We start from the raw sequence: 20,832 nt of genomic DNA, 5'->3' as shown, positions 1-20,832 counted from the left end.
GGGAAAAGTGAAAAAGGGTTAAGTGTTAAAAGATGAAAGCAAACCATGTGGGAACATACAGGCTACAAGCTCTAAGTAGCTCTGAGGTCCCATTCAGTTAAAATACATTTCTAGGGGAGGTTGAAACTGCAGTAAGATTATGTATTAATTAAGCACTGGTTTGGGAAGTTAGTCTAAGTAACACCATTTTGGGTCTGTGTTTTCTTTTTCTGTCCTTCTCCTTCCTTCTCCTTTTTTTTTTTTTTTTTAAACAATCCACAGTATGGAAAATTGCTCAGCACGGAAACAAATTCTTTATACATCCAACATGAATGAATCTCAGAAATATTATACTAAATGACAGAACTCAAATACAAAAGGTTATATACTTTGTATATATGTATTTTATATGAAATTCTAGAAAAGGCAAAACCCTAGGGCACCTGGGTGGCTCAGTGGGTTAAAAGCCTCTGCCTTGGGCTCAGGTCATGATCGCAGGGTCCTGGGATGGAGCCCCACACCGGGCTCTCTGCTCAGCAGATTACCTGCTTCCCACCCCACCCCCCCACGGCCCTGTCTGCCTGCCTCTCTGCCTACTTGTGATCTCTGTCAAATAAATAAATAAAATCTTAAAAAAGAAAAGAAAAGAAAAGAAAAGGCAAAACTCTAGTGACAAAAAGATGAGCAGTTGACTGATTGGAGTGTGTGGTGGGCAGGATGTGGGGAGGGCAGGGAAGATCAGAGGGCACAAGGGAACGTTTTGAAGTGGTGGAAATGTTCTATATATGGATTGTAGTGGTAGTTATACAACTACATACAATTACTGAAGTTCATCAAACTGTATACTGAAAATGGGTACATCTTACTCTATGTTAATTATACCTCAGTAAAGCTGGAAAAAATTCATTATAGCATATACAATTTAAGACTTACACCTTTCCTTCTTGTGAAAAATAACTAACAAAAATTTTTAAAAAGAGATTTTTAAGTAATCTCTACACCTGACTTGAGGTTCAAACTCACAACCCCAAGATCAACAGTTGCTGGCTGGCTCAGTTGGGGGAATACATGACTGTTGATCTCGGGGTTGTGAGTTCAAGCCCCATGTTGGGTGTATACGTTACTTAAAAATAAAAATCTTTTAAAAGGTGACCTCTCACTGCCTTCTGCTCAGGTCATATTCCCAGGGTCCTGAGATCGAGCCCTATGTCAGGCTAACCGGTGAGTGGAATCTGCTTTTTTCCTCCCTTGCCCTTCCCTACCCCCACCCCTTGTGCTCTGTCTCTGTCTCTCAAATTAAATCTTTAAAAAGACGATCTCTGTGTAGGGACTATAGTTTTTTTGTCTTTTGTTTTGTTTATGTATCTTTTAATTTCTGTACAATCAATGTCATTTTCTGTAATTATGTCCTGAAGTGATGACGAAGTCAGTCAACAGTGCAGTTCAGTTTGGTTTGGTGGTGCAGTGTCAGGGAGGTTATTTGAACCCGGAGCTCCATACTCTTGGCCTTTATCCTCTTCTGCTGGCTCTGAACTTGCCTGGTTAAGAACACCCTGGGATGCTTCACCAAACTGCACCACACTACCGATCTGTATAGTTAATAAATCCTCAAGTGATTCTTACCACTGGGCAATTTAATGAAACTACTTCCTAGATATAGGATCTGAAACCTCCAGAACATTTTCTTTTCTTAAGGGTCTGTCGCTGATGCCAAATAACCTCACATGTGTATTAGTTACCCCACCTGGAATCTATTATCATTAATCCTTTCTGGAAAGTCATTCTTTTATTTTTTAATTATTTTTTAAGATTTAATTTATTTATTTGACAGAGAGAGATCACAAGTAGGCAGAGAGGCAGGCAGAGAGAGAGGGAAGCAGGCTCCCTGCTGAGCAGAGAGCCCGATGTGGGGCTCGATCCCAGGACCCTTAGATCATGACCTGAGCTGAAGGCAGAGGCTTTAACCCACTGAGCCACCCAGGCGCCCTTGGAAAGTCATTCTTGACTTGGGACCCCATACATGCCCAGTTAGGTTGTTCCTCTTCTATCCCCACTATCAGTATCTTAAAGTGTACATCTCTTCTGGACCAGGTGTTCACTTTTTTCTTTTTCTTTTTCTTTTTTTTTAAGATTTTATTTATTGGGCACCTGGATGGCTCAGGTAGTTAAACGCCTGCCTTCAGCTCAGGTCATGATTTCCAAGTCCTGGGATCCAGCCCGACATTAGGCTCCTGGCTCAGCATGGAATCTGCTTCTATCTCTCCCTCTGCCTCTCCTCTTGCTCATGCTCTCTATATCTCTCTGTATCAAATGAATAAATAAAATCTAAAAAAAAAGATTTATTTATTTGAGAGAAAGAGCATGCAAACGAGAGCACAAGCAGGGGGAGCAGCAAAAGGAGAGGGAGAAGCAGACTTCCCCACTGAGCAGGGAGCCCGATGTGGGGCTTGATCTCAGGACCCGGAGATCATTAACTGAGCTGAAGGCTTAACGGACTGAGCCACCCAGGTGCCCACCAGGTGTTTACTTAATTCAGGGATTGGCACTAGTGATATGTTGGGCTGGATAATTCTTTGTTATGGGGAGCTGTCCTATGCATTGCAGGATGGTTAGTAACATCCCTGGCTTCTACTCACTAGAAACCAGGTAGCAGATACCAGCTAGCATGCCCGGCCCTGGGAATTGTGACGACCAAAAATACAAACAACAATGCCTCCAGTCATTGCCAAATGTTCCTTAAGGGGACAAAATTACTCCAAGTTAAGAACTACTAACCTGGGGCGCCGGAGTGGCTTAGTTGGTTAAGCATCTGCCTTCTGCTCAGGTCCTGATCCCAGGGTCCTGGGATTGAGCCCTGCATCAGACTCTCTGCTCAGTGAGGGGCCTGCTTCTGTCTCTCCTGCTCTCCCCCTGCCTGTGTTCTTCTGCTCTCTCTGTCAAATGAATTAAAAAAAAAAAAAAAAAACAAAACAATAACAACAAAAAAAACTACAAACCTAATTTGTCTCTCATATCAGTCTACCCATTCTCTAATCCATCCTTGGCACAGCTTCCAGATTTCTAAACCTTGCTATTCAAAGCGCAGTCCTTGGGCTAGCAGTGTTGATGTTAAGGGAGCTTGTTAGAAAAGCAGATTAGGCCCAACCTCAGATCTACTGAATTAGAATCCGAGGAGTTTTAACAGGATTAACAGTCCCTGGTGATTCCTATGTTCATTAAATTTGAGAAGCACTACCAGGTCTCTAACTAGCTTGAGGGTAAATATCACTTGGAACAGAGGTTAACAAAACAAAATTCCCAGGTCCTTCCCCTGGAGATTATTCTTCCACAGCCAAGCGCGGGACCTAGGAATCTGTATTGTTAACATGTGTCTCAGGTAATCCTTATCCCTTGGGCAAGCTTGGGAATTGTTCCTCTAAAATAAACATCAGATTTTGTCGTTATCCACCTAAAATTAAAACCTCTTGGGGGGGGCACTTGGGTGGCTCAGTGGGTTAAGCCTCTGCCTTTGGCCCAGGTCATGATCTCAGGGTCCTGGGATCAAGCCCCACATCGGGCTCTCTGCTCAGCAGGAGAGCCTGCTTCCCTCTCTCTCTGCCTGCTGCTCTGCCTACTTGTGATCTCTTTCCCTCTGTCAAATAAATAAATAAAATCTTTTAAAAAATAAAAAAAAGACAAAATTATTAATAAAAAAGGAAACAGAACTTAAAAAAAAAAAACCTCTTGGGGGGCTCCTGGGTGGCTCAGTCATCAAGTGTCTGCCTTTGGCTCAGGTTATGATCCCAGGGTCCTGGGCTGGAGCCCTGCATTGGGCTTCCTGCTCAGTGGGAAGCCTGCTTCCCCCTCTCCCACTCACCCTCCTTGTATTCCCTCTCTCAAATTCCCTCTGTCTTTCTCTGTGTTAAATAAAATCTTAAAAAAAACCCCAAAATACTAAAACTTCTTTAGTGACTTGCAGTCATCTATAGTAGTGATTCTCAACCTTAGTTGCTTACCTAGGGTGCATTCAGAAACTCTGATGTTCCCCAAATCCATTAACAACTCTAGGGGAGGGACACATCCATTAGAGTTTTTTGAAGCTCCTCAGTTATAGCCAATGTTGAGAACCACTGGGAACGATCAAGGCCTGAATTCCTTAACCTACATTAAAAAACCCTACTATGAAAGGCCCCTGCCGGTTTCCCTAGCCCTCCATTGCATGGTATTTTTGCATATGTACATTATAATCCAGCCTCACTAAATTGCATGCAATTCCCAAATCTGTGGAACTTTCATGCCTCTGGTACTTTCTACAGGTTGTGCTCTCTGAATGGCAGTTATGCATCCCTAAGGAGTAAATTACCACTTAGCTTCCCCTTTAGAGTGATTTTAGATTTCCCTGACATACTTGCCCAGGCAGAGTAAATCATACCCTTCTGTATGCTAATACTATCCTTCTTGGAAGATTTATTTATTTGAGAGAGAGTGAGAGAGGGAGAACCAGAAGGGAGGATTCGAATCTCAAGCAGACTCCCCGCTAATTGTGGAGTCCAATGTGAGGCTGGATCTCACAACCCAGAGATCATGACCTCAACGGAAACCAAGAATAAGACACACTCAACCAGGGGCACCTGGGTGGCTCCGTGGGTTAAGCCTCTGCCTTTGGCCCAGGTCATGATCTCAGGGTCCTGGGATCGAGCCCCACATCGGGCTCTCTGCTCTGCAGGGATCCTGCTTCCTCCTCTCTCTCTCTCTCTCTCTCTGCCTGCCTCTCTGCCTACTTATGATCTCTCGGTCAAATAAATAAATAAAATCTTAAAAAAAAAAAAAAAGACACAACCAACCGACTGAGCCACCCTGGTGTCCCAACACCATCCCTCTGTGTAGAGCTCTATTACTATACTTATTCTACAGTTGACTCTTGAACAACATGGTTTTGAACTGTATGGGTCCACTTAACTTGCAGATTCTTCCTGATAATAGTGTAGTACTATAAATGTATTTTCCTTATCATTTTCTTAACATTTAAAACATATATATATATTTTTTAAAAAAGATTTATTTATTTATTTATTTGACAGAGATCACAAGGAGGCAGAGAGACAGGAAGAGAGAGAGGAGTTAGCAGGCTCCCTGCAGAGCAGAGAGCCCGAGGTGGGGCTCGATCCCAGGACCCTGGGATCATGACCTGAGCCGAAGGCAGAGGCTTTAACCCACTGAGCCACCCAGGCGCCCCAAAACATATTTTTAATTGTAAGAATATGGTGTATAATATATACAGCATACAAAGTAAGTGTTAATCAACTGTTTAGGATATTGGTAAGGCTTCCAGTCAAAAGTATGCTATTAGTAATTAAATATTTGGAAGGGAGGAAAAAATTATACATGGATCTTAAACAGTGGGCTGTGAGGCGTGTGTGTGTGGAGATCCCTGGTACTTTCAAGGAACAACTGTAGTAATGGGTTACAATATCTCGACCACAGGAACTCTGGCTGGCTTATTTTTATAACCCTTGCACCCAGTTAAGGGCCAGGAATAGAGCAAGCAGCTGCTCATGTTTTTCACTTAGCAAAAGTACTATAAAAGAAGAGGAAAAAAAGAAAAACAAGCAGGAATATTATTATTATTTTAAGATTTTATTTATTTATTTGACAGACAGGGATCACAAGTAGGCAGAGAGAGAGGAAGGGAAGCAGGCTCCATGCTGAGCAGAGAGCCTGATGCAGGGCTCGATCCCAGGACCCTGGGATCATGACCCAAGCCGAAGGCAGACACTTTAACCCACTGAGCCACTGAGGCGCCCCAGGAATATTATTTTTTTATAAAAAAGATTTTATTTGAGAAACAGAGTGAGTGAGGGGCAGAAGGAGAGGGAGAAGTGGGCTCCACTGCTGAACAGGGAGCCCAACATGGGCCTCAACTCTGGGATCATGATCTGAGCTGAAGGCAGATGATAAATGACTGAGCCACCCAGGAATATGATCTTTTCTTTTTTTTTTAAGATTTTTATTTATTTATTTGACAGAGATCACAAGTAGGCAGAGAGGCAGGCAGAGAGAGAGGGGGAAGCAGGCTCGCCGCCGAGCAGACCCGATGCGGGGCTCGATCCCAGGACCCTGAGATCATGACCCGAGCTGAAGGCAGAGGGTTTAAACCGTTGAGCCACCTAGGCGCCCCAGGAATATTATCTTCTTAAAAAAAATCTGATTTAATGTAACCACATAAAAATCTTAATTAGGAGGGGCGCCTGGGCGGCTTAGTCATTGAGCATCTGCCTTTGGCTTGGGTCATGGTCCCAGGTCCTGGGATCGAGCCCCGCATTGGGCTCCCTGCTCAGCAAGAGGCCTGCTTCTCCCTCTCCCACGCCACCTGTTTGTGTTCCCTCTCTTGCTGTCTCTCTCTGTCAAATAAATAAATAAATAAATAAATCTTTGAAAAAAAAAATTTTTTTTTTTTTTTAGATTTTTATTTATTTATTTGACAGAGAGAGATCACAAGTAGGCAGAGAGGCAGGCAGAGAGAGAGAGGAGGAAGCAGGCTCCCCGCCCAGCAGAGAGCCCGATGTGGGACTCAATCCCAGGACCCTGAGATCATGACCTGAGCCGAAGGCAGCGGCTCAACCCACTGAGCCACCCAGGCGCCCCGAAAAAATATTCTTAATTAGGAAAGAACTTTAAACTGTGAGTCTCATCTGGAGAAATGTCTGAATGGACTCCTAAGAGTGCTTTCCTTAATTCAGTATCATAATTTGCTTCACAATTTCATTCCAAGGACTTCAAGTCATCCTGTTTCTTTATGTGTCTAAGGCATTTTTTGAATTGAGGTGAAATTCACCAAACATAAAAATAGTCATTCTAATTTTTTTGATGACTCATTATTATTATTATTTTTTTTAAGATTTTATTTATTTGACAGAGAGCGATCACGGTGGACAGAGAGGCAAGCAGAGAGAGAGGAGGAAACAGGCTCCCTGCGGAGCAGAGAGCCCCACGTGGGACTTGATCCCAGGACCCTGAGATCATGACCCAAGCCGAAAGCAGCGGCTTAACCCACTGAGCCACCCAGGTGCCCCAACGACTCATTATTTTGATACAAGAAATAAACCCTTCAAACTACAGAGTGTCACTTATTTTCATATCACAAAGCAAACTTACAGAATAGGAATCTGTTACCAGCTCCAAGAATATCACATACGCTTTAGGAAAACTCATTGCTATTTGGATTCAAACAAACATCAGTATGGAAGGTGTAACTAACTACTCTCCTGATTATTTTGTCATTTTGTAAAATCATAACTAGGAAAGCTAAGTTAGGATGTCACATAATTATGCCAGACTCTGGTAAGGGCAGTGAAGCCAGCCATGTGAATCCAGTTAAACTACAAAAACATGACCTTTTATTGTCCTTCTCTCCTGTTTCTAGAGTAGGAAGGCTTTACTTTATAGCCCATGGGTCAGCAATACACTTGAATTATAATATGTAGGTTCCTTCTGGTTATACTTGTAAAAGAAGCCATGAAATTCTTGAGGGGTTGACTGCTGATCTGGTTTTACTTAGATGGAAAAAATGTAAGCAGTCCAGTTGATAGGCCGTTAGCATTGGAAATAACCAAGGCTTGGGGCGCCTGGGTGGCTCAGTCAGCCAAGCGTCCAACTCTTGATGTTGGCTCAGGTCATGATCTCAGGGTTGTGAGATCGAGCCCTGCTTTGGGCTTGGCACTGGGCATGGAGCCTGCTTAAGATTCTCTCTCTTCCTTTGCCCCTCCCCACCCCCAAAGATATAATCAAGCCTGTACTCGTCAACAAGTCCGGTGAGCCGATCGGGATAATATATAGATAATACTAGAACTGTAAGTGACACATCTAAAGTTCTCACAGTAAAGTTGGGGCTCCATCAGCTGTGATTATCTTCTTTGATTTTAATGCCCATCAGTCTTTACCAGCTATAGCAGCCACTGCCTGCTAAAACTGCCATAAAGTCTGACCTCCAGCTGCCTGACAAATTCATTGCGCTCCTGCCCAGCCCAACCTCGAAACCACTGATCCCAAAGACGTACCCGGCACTCAAAGATACGAGGTAGTCGGTTTGCTCCAAACACATTAAGCTGCTCCAGCCCTTCCAGCAGTTGCTGTAATTTTCCTGGCACTGCCTTAGCTACCAGGTCCTGTAGGAAACCTTCATGCCGGGGACCTAACCAACTGGCAAACCAGTGCAGAATACACTTCATCTCCTGGGAAGTGATGTAAGACATTGGGGGACGGGAATAGTTAGTAATACTATCTGGTACTCTCTGGTACGGAGGGAAAGGGAGAAAGGAAGGATAGTGGGATCAAAGAGGAAGATGATTCCGGTGGCATCCTCCCCTTTCCTCTCACAGGGATCCAGAGACTGTCACAAAAGTGCTTAAACTCCAACTGTTGCCGCCGATTCCGTTTCCTGAAAATCCTAAGCAGGGCCAGCCCCTCATTTTACTTTTTTAAAATAATCATTTTAGAGTGTCACTTAGTGGGGTGCCTGGGTGGCTCAGTGGGTTAACCCTCTGCCTTCGGCTCAGGTCATGATCTCAGAGTCCTGGGATTGAGCCCCGAATCAGGCTTTCTGCTCAGTGGAGAGCCTGCTCCCCCCCACCCCCCTCCCCACCCCGGGCCCCACCTGCCTCTCTGCCTACTTGTGATCTCTCTTTGTCAAATAAATAAATAAAATCTTTAAAAAACAAAATTTAAAGTGTCACTTAGTAAATTCACACTATACAACCACCTTCTAGATCAAGTTCTAAAATGTTTTCATCTCCTCAAAAAAATACCTCGTATTCAAGCAGCCACTCCCCCAATCTCTTCCTAGCCCCTGGAAACTACCAGAACATTAACTTTGAAGTTACACTAAGGTATTTAAAAGACATAAAGCAGGTATTTAAGAAGGTACAGGTTGTAGATGGCTGCAGAATTGCTTCTAGTCATGCAAAAACAACACAAATACAGTGTCTTTCAGTATCTCAAAAACTCCGTTTTATTAGCTATTTTATGTACACGGATACGGTCTTAAAAATTGATAAAAACATATCCAGAGCTTCTTACATAGTCAATGTACAATGCTCATGTATATTTTCCACATTAATAAGGAGGATGAAAATGACATAATAGTTACAGCTACATAAAAATATATACAAGGACTTTAGACAAATTTGATGTTATTTGGCTTACAACATGTGTAGATACTACACAAAAAATGAGGATGTAATTTTCAGAAAAGTAATGTATTAGCAAAATCACTTTTCTTAAAATTTAAAAATAAAATTCCTGACAATAGCAATTACAAATTTACAGCCAAATCTTAGACTAACTCGAATTAGCCAGGGTTAGATATAAGTTAAGTTAAACATTTTGTATTTAAAAAAATAAGGTTTGCAGTTTAAAAAACATACATCTCATAACTTTCTCAAAATTAATTAAGAATGGTTTATCCATGTCCTTCCAGATTCTGGAAACACATTAAAAAAAGTGAATACTGAACAGCTGATTCTTTGGAGAGCTGCACCCAAGTACCCCTTTTATTAGGCTGTGACATCAACTAAGAGGGCTTAGGGTTAGAAGGCAAGAAGCATAGTAATGCATGGGCTCAGGTACAAATCTGCTTATGCTCAAAGAGAGAAAGGGCATGAGAAGGGAGCTAGACAATCCAGAATGGCAGTGGCACCTGGATGTGGAGTTGCCACAGTGGGTCAGAGGTGGACTAGTGCATCATCCCTTGGCCCAGGTGCTTTGGGAACCAAACCCTACTCTCTCTCTCTCTCTCTCTATATATATATATCTATATATATTTAAGTAATCTCTATGCCCAACATGGGGCTCAAACTCATGACCCTGAGATCAAGAGTCTCATGTTCTACCAGCCAGGTGCCCCTCTACTCAATATTAAATTTAGAACAGAGATATCTCAAAGCATGCTTATTAAAAACAGATTATTTACCTTCATATTACAAAGCACAGAGGAGGAGACATTTATTTTAAAAAATGAGCTAAAAAATTATGTGTTATCTCCTGATTTCATCTTAAAAACTAAACCAAGGAACAGACATTTTAAAAATTCTTTAACTACTAAAATGTTTAAAAGGCACTTGAAATATTGCTTTCCAGTCCAACTCAAAATACACTGTTAACTATATTTTGGATAAATGTTAAAAAAAAAAAGGCACATAATTTTGGTGCAATTTTTTGTGTAACTCGATACTTTCCATCTACAGGGCTGAAAGTTTTGAAGGATAGAGCCCTTAACACTCTGCCACATGAAAGTGCTTTTATCATAGAAATAGAAAGGGCATTAATGATTTGCTCTCTCACTGACAACATCCTGTAGTCTTTTAAGCAAAACATCATCATTTTCTTGACAGAGGCGTTTGGCAGGTGATTCTGCATCACCATCGATGGCTATTGCTCGCTTCTTGGTTCTCTGTTCACCCTGCCTTATCATATTGTTGATATCTTTCAAACTCTGCAAAATAGAGGACATGCGTGAGAAAAAAGAGGAAATAACAGCAAGGGACTAATAAGCTGTTTTCTCCAGTACTCTATCCAAAGCTCAACAGTAGGGTAGAGATTATTATTTTTTAAAAGATTTATTTATTTATTTATTTGACAGACAGAGATCACAAGTAGGGAGAGAGGCATGCAGAGAGTGGGGGGGGGGGGAAGCAGGCTCCCCGCTGAGCAGAGAGCCCGATGCGGGGCTTGATCCCAGGACCCTGAGATCATGACCTGAGTCGAAGGCAGAGGCTTGACCCACTGAACCACCCAGGTGCCCCTTTTCTTAACTTTTTAAGTAATTTCTACACCCAACATGGAATTCAAACTTACAACCCAAGATCAAGAGTCACAGGCTCCATTGACTGAGCTAGCCAGGTGCCCCAGAGATTATTTTTTGAATCTAGACTAACCTAATAAGGATGACTAGAACTCATCTTCTCATGGCTTTGAAGATTGGATTGACCTTGGGATGCCTGGGTAGCTTAGTCGTTGAGCGTCTGCCTTCAGCTCAGGGCATGGTCCCAGGGTCCTGGGATCGAGACCTGCATCGGGCTCCCTGCTTGGCGGGAAGCCCGCTTCTCCCTTTCCCACTCTCCCTGCTTGTGTTCCTGTTCTCACTGGGTCTCTCTCTCTGTATCAAATAAATAAATAAATAAATAAAATCTAAAAAAAAAAAAATTGATCTTATTATATTTATTAGTAGTAACTTTGCAGACAAAGAGCAAGATTAAAGATTACTAACTGGTAATCTGAAATCCAATTTTTAACACACGTACATAGGTTGTTTCAGAGTAAGTCTGTGTGTACCGTACCTTAGAAGGGCTGCCATTGAACCTATATAGCAGAGCACTCCTTGGTGTAAGGCCTGACCCATTCTTATGTGGGGAAACATAAACGGAGTGTTGCTGGGAAATGCGTCGTGGTGAGCCTGGTTGTTGCTTAATACGTGGAAAAGGAGAGAGAGGTGGAGCTTCCATCTGAAATAATCAAAAGTAAATTTTTGTAAGATAAGTTTCTTTTTTTGAATTCCACCACTTTGTATGTGTTTTCTTGTCCTTCTTCTTCTTTTTTAAAGTAGGTTTAATGCCCAGCAGGGAGCCTGAACTCACGAACCCAAAATCAAGAGTTGCATCCTCTACTAAATGAGCCAGCCAGGCACCCCCATATTTTTAATCTTTTTTAAAAATGGTATTTTTTTTTAAGACTTTGTTTATTTGAATGAAAGGGAGAGAGAGAGAAAGGGTGAGGGTGCTCATGGGTGGGGTGAAGGGCAGAGGTAGGAGCAGACTCCCCACTGAGCAGGGAGCCTGAGGCAGGGATTGATCCTGGGACTCCTGGATCATGGCCTGAGTGGATGCTTAACCCACTGAGCCAACCAGGTGCCCTCCATACTTTTATTCTTATTGAAATTTCTTAGTTAAGTGTCAGCAATACTGTAAGAGTTTATTTAGGGCTGAAAAAAGCAAAGACATGGTCCATTACCCCCTTGTTTTTAAACTATTACTAACAGATAAACTAAAATTTATTTTCCTGAATATTTTAGGAATCCTGAAGAATTCTGAGTGAGACACCCAGAAGTGGTAAGCCAGCAGCATAGGAACTTCTTGATCATGAACAGAAAGTAGAGGCAAAGTAATTGATGTCCTAACACAAAAATAATCTATTTCTCTACACACACACACACACACACACACACTAACCAAAATAGGAGCAGAGGGAATCAAAAAGAGACAGAACTCTCTGAGCCAGGAGGATGAGTTCCAACATGAAACAAATCTGTTAGGGAAAGGGTTAGGAGGGTTAGGACTTTATATTGAGATGCAAATGATTTAGAAATAGAGGAGCAGGTACTACACTTGACTTTAATATTCTGTATAATGTTTCCATTCGGGAATAAAAGGAGATGGCTCCTTAATTAATAATTTCATTCATCATCTTTACTTGAAGCTAATAAAATTCTTTTTTTTTTTTTTTTTTTTTTTTTAAAGCAGGCTCCATGCCCAGTCTGGAGCCCAGCGTGGGACTTGAACTCACAGCCCGGAGATCAAGACAAACTTAAATGAGTCATCTGGGTGCCCCTAATAAAAGTAGTTCCAATTGGCTAATGATAATCATACTCATGGTGGGGGAGATGGAACTGATAGAACTGAATGAACAGTCAAAACCTCTGAGAACAGTCACAGACTATACTCCCTGAAAGGGACAAGGGCAGTGAGGGACAAGGACAAGAGATACAAATACACATATATGGCTACTGGCTAGATGCAGTTTCTTCTAGGTCCCTCTACAACTCATGTCTAGTCTCGTGGGAACCAACCTCAGTTTATACACTGGTGACACTTTCACAGACTTTCTGGTACTTCCTAATCTCCATAAAAATGTCTTAGTGTTGCCTCTATTAATGATTCAGGTCTATTTATTTCCCTTTTTCTTTATCTTGAAAAAACAGTTATCTCATATATAAATATAACAAGATAAATCAAAACAAAGAGAAAAAATGATCAGAATTGATTTCATTTTTCCATATTCTCATCTAGTACTTGCCCATATGTTAACATAATTTCCACCAACATAATCACAGTATGGATAACATTTCCATGATTTCCTCTGGTCTGTGTTGTATCAATTCCTTAAATACTCTAATTACTAGCTTTTTTTCCTCGTACATAAAGTGTCAGTGGCACTTTGCCTCTGAAATACTTATTTAGTAAACTCACAGTACTCCAACTATGACTATAAATATTCATACAGTAAAATATAAAACGTACCACATGGTCCTGATTTGACAAGTCGTATTTCAGTGCAAATGACTTCACTCTTCCTACATATATTGTATTGTAAAATTTGATAAGATCACCTCTTTCCTCTTTCACTGGTCCACTGGAACAGTCAGGTGTTTTTGTAGCATCTTCCAAGTCTGTTGAAAGAATTCAGTGTTATGATAGATGCACTTTAATATATAAAGTGGTGACGTGAATTACAACTCTCTCCACAACATAAAAAAAAAATCAAGTTAACACAAATCTTTATGTAAAGCAATTAATGTTTTTAGAAAAGGTTCAGAAATCCATTTATATAATGTATAAATTAAATTGGGATCCTGAGAAATGTAAATACGTAAACTTATGCTACTATATTTTCCTCTAGATATTACTATAGCAAGAGAGGTTTTCACAACATTTTTGAGCGTACTGTCACTGGTGGCCAGAGGGGCACTAGCTCTGGACTGGGATTTAGCTAAACTGAGCTCCAGAGTATGGATGGCTGGGGCAATTCATGAGCTTTGGGTAACAAAAGGCCTGCAGATATTCATAATGGCTCTTTGAGGAAGGTGGACAGACTCTAAAAAGGTAAAGCATACCCTCATAGGTGAAGGAAGAAGCAAGATAAATTGCTTGTGTTTATTTTTCTGCAAATACAAGGCAGGTGATTAAGTGTTCTAAGAGTCTTATTTTCCCCAAGCACAACAGAAACCTTGGTGCTCAGTTTATAGTTAGCGTCCTCAGTTATAAAATGATAGCTTGTGTTGAGGTGCTTTCCTATTTACTGTGTTGCTCTGGGATAGCTTACTGCACCATGAGAAACTTTACCTTACTCTTTCTTTGGGAAGAGTATTACAAACCATTGTCTACTTGAACATGTAAGAATCATCTGCTTACAGGAGCTAAGAAAACCCTTGGCAGTTAAAAATAATTCAGCACAGGGGCAGGTGGCTGTTGGTTGAGCGTCTACTTTTGGTTCCGGTCATGTTCCTGGGGTCTTGGGATCAAGTCTTGCATGAGGCTCCCTGCTCAGTGAGGAATCAGCTTTGCCCTCTGTCCCTCTCCCTCCCCATGTTCTTTCTCAAATAAATAAAATCTTAAAAAAAAAAAAAAATTCAGCGTATGAAAAAAAAAATCTCATTCTCAATACACTGGCCTACAAACACTGCAAACAAGGAAAAAAGCATCCAGGGCACCTGGGTGGCTCAGTGGGTTAAAGCCTCTGCCTTCGGCTCAGGTCATGATCCCAGGGTCTTGGGATCGAGCCCCACATTGGGCTCTCTGCTCAGCAGGGAGCCTGCTTCCTCCTCTCTCTCCCTGCCTGCCTCTGTGTCTACTTATAATCTCTGTCTGTCAAATAAATAAATAAATAAATCTTAAAAAAAAAAAAAAAAAAAAAAGCATCCTTCTGTCCTAGGAAAACCAGAAAACTCAAACATAGTCCAAGGGCCAAGCAGTCCCAGGGAACTATAGGGATCTCAGTCACAATTTGGATGTCTTTTTTTCACTCTTGGTATTTAAAAAGAATTTTTTTTTAAATTTTAAATATTTTATTTATTTATTTGACAGATAAGTAGGCAGAGAGGCAGGCAGAGACAGAGAGAGGGGGAAACAGGTTCCCTGCTGATCAGAGAGCCCGATGTGGGGCTCGATCCCAGAACCCTTAGATCATGACCTGAGCTGAAGGCAGAGGCTTAACCCACTGAGCCACCCAGGCGCCCTTGGAAAGTCATTCTTTTTTTTTTTTTTTTTTTTAAGATTTTATTTATTTATTTGAGAGCGAGACAGTGAGAGAGAGCATGAGCGAGGAGAAGGTCAGAGGGAGAAGCAGACTCCCCATGGCGCTGGGAGCCCGATGTGGGACTCGATCCCGGGACTCCGGGATCATGACCTGAGCTGAAGGCAGTCGTCCAACCAACTGAGCCACCCAGGCGTCCCTTGGGAAGTCATTCTTGACTTGGGACCCCATACATGCCCAGTTAGGTTGTTCCTCTTCTATCCCCACTATCAGTATCTTAAAGTGTACATCTCTTCTGGACCAGGTGTCCACTTTTTTCTTTTTCTTTTTTTTTAAGATTTTATTTATTGGGCACCTGGGTGGCTCAGGTAGTTAAGCGCCTGCCTTCAGCTCAGGTCATGATTTCCAAGTCCTGGGATCCAGCCCGACATTAGGCTCCTGGCTCAGCATGGAATCTGCTTCTATCTCTCCCTCTGCCTCTCCTCTTGTTCATGCTCTCTATATCTCTCTGTATCAAATGAATAAATAAAATCTAAAAAAAAAAAAAAAGATTTATTTATTTGAGAGAAAGAGCATGAGTGGCAGGAGGGGCAGAGGCAGAGGGAGACAATCTCAAGCAGACTCCCTGCTGAGTGAGGGGCCTGATGTGGGGCTCAATCTCACCACCTTGAGATCACCACCTGAGCCAAAATCAGGAGTTGGACCCTTAACTGACCGAGCTACCCAGGCATCACTTTTTTTTTAAGTTTATTTATTTTTAGCAATCTCTACACCCAGTGTGGGGCTGGAACTCACAATCCTGAAATCAAGACTCTCATGCTCTTTCTACTGAGCCAGCCAGACACCCCTCTTGCTATTTTTTAAAAAATTTTATTTAATTTTTATTATTATTGTTACTTAAAGATTTTATTTGAGAGAAAGAGAGCACAAGCAGCAGGGGGGGAGGAGCAGAGAGAGAAGCAGGCTCCCCGACAAGCAGGGAGCCCGATGCAGAACTTGATTCCTGGACCCTGGGGACCATAACCTGAGCTGAAGGCAGATGCTTAACTGACTGAGCCACCCAGGTACCCAATTATTATTATTTTTTAAAGTAAGCTCTATGCCCAATATAGGGCTTGAGCTCATGACTCCAAGATCAAGGGTCACATATCTACCAACTGAACCAGACAGGTGCCTCTCTTGCTATTCTGAAGGATCTTTTTTTTTTTTAAAGATTTATTTATTTGATAGACAGAGATCACAAGTAGGCAGAGAGTCAGACAGAGAGAGAGGAGGAAGCAGGCTCCCTGCTGAGCAGAGAACCCGAGGTGGGGCTCGATCCCAGGACCCTGGGATCATGACCTGAGCTGAAGGCAGAGGCTTTAACCCACTGAGCCACCCAGGCACCCTATTCTGAAGGATCTTAGTAGGTAGGAAAAAGCTATGAGGTTAAAGTAAGTTAAGGAAATGGTGCATATTATACCCTCTCTTGGAAATTCAGAATCCATGTTAGTACATTAAAGGCTCTGAGAAGGGTGCCTGAGTGCTCAGTCAATTAAGCATCTGCCTTCAGCTCAGGTCATGATCCCAGAGTCCTTTGATCGAGTCCCACATTGGGCTCCAGCAGAGAACCTGCTTGTCCCTATCCTCCTTGCTTGTGCTCTATCTCTCTCTCAAATAAATAAATAAAATTTTAAAAAAGGCTCTGAGAATATCTGCAGTTGGAAAAAAACACATATTCATTTTAATTCCATGCTTCTCAAATTTTTTATGCATAGTCCCCCTTCCCTGTAACACCTCCTACCATCCTAATGAACACTATTTTCAAGGCATATTGGCTTGGTAACGGGAGTTGTAGGTTATTCTCACTACATGGATCAATTAAAATTAATATTCTTCTTGAATTAGAAATTTCTGGACACATAGACTATACATAGTATTCATATTTGTGTGTCATTCCAATTCTGGTCATTAACATTTACATAAGGTTAAGAAGCTCTATTTATGGGGTGCCTGGGTGGCTCAGTGGGTTAAAAGTCTCTGCCTTCAGCTCGGGTCAAGATCTCAGGATCCTGGGATCGAGTCCCACATTGGGCTCTTTGCTCAGCGGGAAGCCTACTTCCCACCCACCCCCAACCACCTCTCTGCCTACTTGTGATCTCTGTCAAATAAATAAATAAAATCTTAACAACAAAAAAAAGAAAGAAAGATGGACACTTCTGTGCCATCTCCAAAAAAAGAAAAAAAAGAAGCTCTATTATTTTGAAGGAATCAAGCATTTAAAACTCTCTCAACCTTGGTGGGGCGCCTGGTTGCCTCAGTCAATAGAGTATGCTACCTTGATCTCTGGGTTGTGGGTTCGAGTCCCATGTTGGGTGTAGCGGTTACTTAAAAATAAAATTTTTTTTTTTTTTAGAAGATTTTATTTATTTATTAGACAGACAGAGATCATAAGTAGGCAGAGAGGCAGGCAGAGAGAGGGGAGAGCAAGCTCCCTGCTGAGCACAGAGCCTGAGGCAGGGCTCGATCCTAGGACCCTGAGATCATGACCCGAGCTGACGGCAGAGGCTTAACCCACTGAGCCACCCAGGAGCCCCAAAAATAAAACCTTTTTTTTTTTTTTAAAGATTTTTTTTTTTTTTAAAATTTGACAGATCACAAGTAGGCAGAGAGGCAGGCAGAGAGAGACAGGAGGAGGCAGGCTCTCTGCTGAGCAGAGCGCCTGACGCGGGACTCAATCCCAGGACCCTGAGATCATGACCTGAGCCGAAGGCAGAGGTTAACCACTGAGCCACCCAGGCGCCCCAAAACCATTTTTTAAAAAAGATCTTATTTATTTATTAGACAGAGAGAGATCACAAATAGGTAGAGAGGTAGGCAGAGAGAGGGGGAAGCAGCCTCCCTGCTGAGCAGAGAGCCCAATGTGGGGCTTAATCCCAGGACCCTGAGATCATGACCTGAGCTGAAGGCAGAGGCTGAACCCACTGAGCCACCCAGGCACCCCATAAAATCATTTTTTTAAAAAGATTTTATTTATTTATTTGAGAGACAGAGTATGGGTGAGGGAGGGGCAAAGGGAGAGGGACAGGGACTAGCATACTTCCCACTGAGTGGGGAGCCTGACATGGAGCTTAATCCCAGGACCCTAAGATTAGAACCTGAGCCAAAACCAGATGCCCCCAAAATAGAATCTTTGAAAAAAAAAAAACCTCTCTGGGACTTTAGATTCTAACTAACATGATTTTATTTAGCTATTTATTTTTTCATTTCAAAAGAGAAAAGAAGGTGTCAGTTATCCTTTATGCAGGAGAAAGATCTCTACCTTATCATCTCTCTTAAGAATCTTATCTAACACACTCAAGGGACGCCTGGGTGGCTCAATTGTTATGCGTCTGCCTTTGGCTTGGGTCATGACCCCAGTGTCCTGGGATCAAGCCCCACATCAGGCTCCCTGCTCGGTGGGAAGCCTGCGTCTCTCTCTCCTACTTCCCCTGCTTTAACCTGGTAAAGCTCTCTGTGTCGCTCTCTGTCAAATAAATAAATAAAATCTTAAAAAAAAATAAAAAAAAAGAAAGAAATCTAACACACTCAAATTAAAGTTTTTTTTTTTCTTTTTAAAGTTTATTTATTTATCTGAGAGAAAGTGAGAGAGAGAGAAGGACAGCACAAGCCAGGGGGGAGGGGCAGAAGGAGAACCAGACTCCCCTTGGAGTAGGGAGGGGATATGGGCTTGATCTCAGAACCCTGGGACCATGACCCGAGCCGCAGGCAGACGCCCAACCGAGTGAGCCACTCAAATTAAAGTCTTAATTAGGAGCTAGAACTTATGAAAGACTAGGGAAGACGAGATCAAAGGTTTGCCTGCCTGGTGAAATAACTGTTACAAATCTGTTTCCTCTCAGAGTGGAGAAGAGACCCCTACCTAATATAACTTGAGGTACATGATACATATTAGATAAATATTTTTTTAAAAAATTTAAAAAGTTTTAAGATTTATTTAAGTAATCGCTACACCCAACATGGGGCACAAACTCATAACCCCGAGATCAAGCGTTGCAGGCTCTTTCAACTGAGCCAGCAAGGTGACCCTGATTGACAAATAAATAAACATTTTGAAAGTTTTAAAACGATTTTTATTTATTTATTTGACAGAGAGAGACATGAGAGAGGGAACACAAGCAGAGGGAGTGGAAGAAGCAGGCTTCCTGCCGAGTAGGGAGCCTGATGGCGGACTCAATCCCAGGATCCTGGGGATCATGACCCAAGCCAAAGGCAGACGCTTAATAACTGAGCCACCCAGGCACCCCTATATAAAATTTATTTTGAGAGGGGCACCTGGGTGGCTCAGTGGGTTAAAGCCTCTGCCTTCGGCTCAGATCATCATCCCAGGGTCCTGGGATCGAGCCCTACATCAGGCTCTCTGCTCCGCAGGGAGCCTGCTTCCTCCTCTCTCTCTGCCTGCTTGTCTGCCTACTTGTGATCTCTGTCTGTCAAATAAATAAATAAATAAATAAAATAAAAATTAAAAAAAAAATAAAATTTATTTTGAGAGAGAGAGAGAAAGAGAGAGAGAGAGCACGCGCCTGTGAGCAGGGGGAGGGATAGAGGGAGACAGAATCTCAAGCTGACTCCACACCAAGTGCAGAGTGCCTGGTACGGAGCTTCATCTCACGACACTGAGATCACGATCTAAGCTGAAACCAAGGGTCAGATGTTCAACCAACTGAGCCACTCAGGTGCCCTGACCCTGATAATTTTGTGATAAAATCAGTGAACTATTATGGCCTCATGATCCTCTCTACTGCTCCCATGAATAAGAATGTCTTTTTGAATTATCATATAACCACCATCAAGCAATTAAAATGTGATTTTATAACCACAATTATATAAATTATTAGTGAATGAGAATCTGTTTTCACTGTTTCTTTTTTGTCTTTTTTTTTAATTTGTTTTGTCTAGGAATTCTTTTTTTTTTTTTTAAAGATTTTATTTATTTATTTGACAGAGATCACAAGTAGTCAGAGAGGCAGGCAGAGAGAGAGAAGGAAACAGGCTCCCTGCTGAGCAGGGAGCCCGATGTGGGGCTCGATCCCAGGACCCTGGGATCATGACCTGAGCCGAAGGCAGAGGCTTTAACCCACTAAGCCACCCAGGCACCCCTCACTGTTTCTTTTTTGAATGTGTGACCCTGTCTTCAACATTTCAAGTATTTTATTTTAACATTTTTTTTTTTTTTAAGATTTTATGTATGTGTTTGACAGAGAGAGAGAGCACATAATAAGCAGGGGGAGTGGCAGGCAGAGGGAGAGAGAGAAGCAGGCTCCCTGCTGAGCAGAGCCCGATGTGGGGATGACCTGAACCAAAGGCAGGCGCCTAACCAACTGAGCCACCCAGACACTCCTGAAAGTTTTATTTAACTAATCTCTACACTGAAAATGGGGTTCAAACTTAGGACCCTGTGATAGGAGTTATATGCTCCTCCAACTGAGCCAGCCAAGCACCACTAAAGTATTTTATTTATTTATTTTTGAGAGATTGAGAGAGACTGAGAGAGGGAGAGAGGGGAAAGGAGAGAAAGTATCTTAAGCAGGTTCCATGCCCAGTGTGGAGCCCGAGGTAGGGCTCAATCTCACAATCCTGAGATCATGACCTGAGCTGAAATTAAGAGTCAGATGGTTGACTGCTTAACCAACTGGGCCATCCAGGCGCCCCCTACAAAGTACTTTAAATAAAGAATATGGCCTTAGACAAATTAGCTTTTAAGAAAAAAAAAAAAAGAAAAAAAAATTTAAAATTCCATACTCATTAATAAAATACAGTAAATTTTATATTACTTAAAAAAATAATAATAGCTATTACTTACTGAGGTCTTAC

General features: G+C 42.1%; 1 protein-coding gene and 1 pseudogene across 5 annotated transcripts in view; both read right to left on the bottom strand.

Moving 5' to 3' along the window:
- Nucleotides 1–7,806: 7,806 nt before the first annotated feature.
- Nucleotides 7,807–8,439, bottom strand: LOC116859995 (annotated as a pseudogene).
- A 1,342-nt stretch (nucleotides 8,440–9,781) lies between these two features.
- The window catches only part of RBL1 (RB transcriptional corepressor like 1), a 68,702-nt gene continuing 57,651 nt past the window's right edge, over nucleotides 9,782–20,832 (bottom strand). For all 5 annotated transcript variants that reach the window (XM_032845746.1, XM_032845748.1, XM_032845747.1 and 2 more), the window contains 3 exons: nucleotides 13,248–13,396; nucleotides 11,292–11,456; nucleotides 9,782–10,447 (listed from right to left, as the gene is read on the bottom strand). In XM_032845746.1, coding sequence (XP_032701637.1) covers nucleotides 10,277–10,447; nucleotides 11,292–11,456; nucleotides 13,248–13,396 — 485 coding nt within the window. In that variant the 3' untranslated portion in view covers nucleotides 9,782–10,276. The remainder of the gene's footprint in view (nucleotides 10,448–11,291; nucleotides 11,457–13,247; nucleotides 13,397–20,832) is intronic.

The sequence above is a fragment of the Lontra canadensis genome, unplaced genomic scaffold (assembly GCF_010015895.1).
Source record: "Lontra canadensis isolate GAN:19392208 unplaced genomic scaffold, GSC_riverotter_1.0 scaffold169, whole genome shotgun sequence".
Taxonomy (NCBI): domain Eukaryota; kingdom Metazoa; phylum Chordata; class Mammalia; order Carnivora; family Mustelidae; genus Lontra; species Lontra canadensis.
The sequence above is the reverse complement of the archived record's forward strand: the minus strand, read 5'-3'. Positions and strand labels throughout refer to the sequence as shown.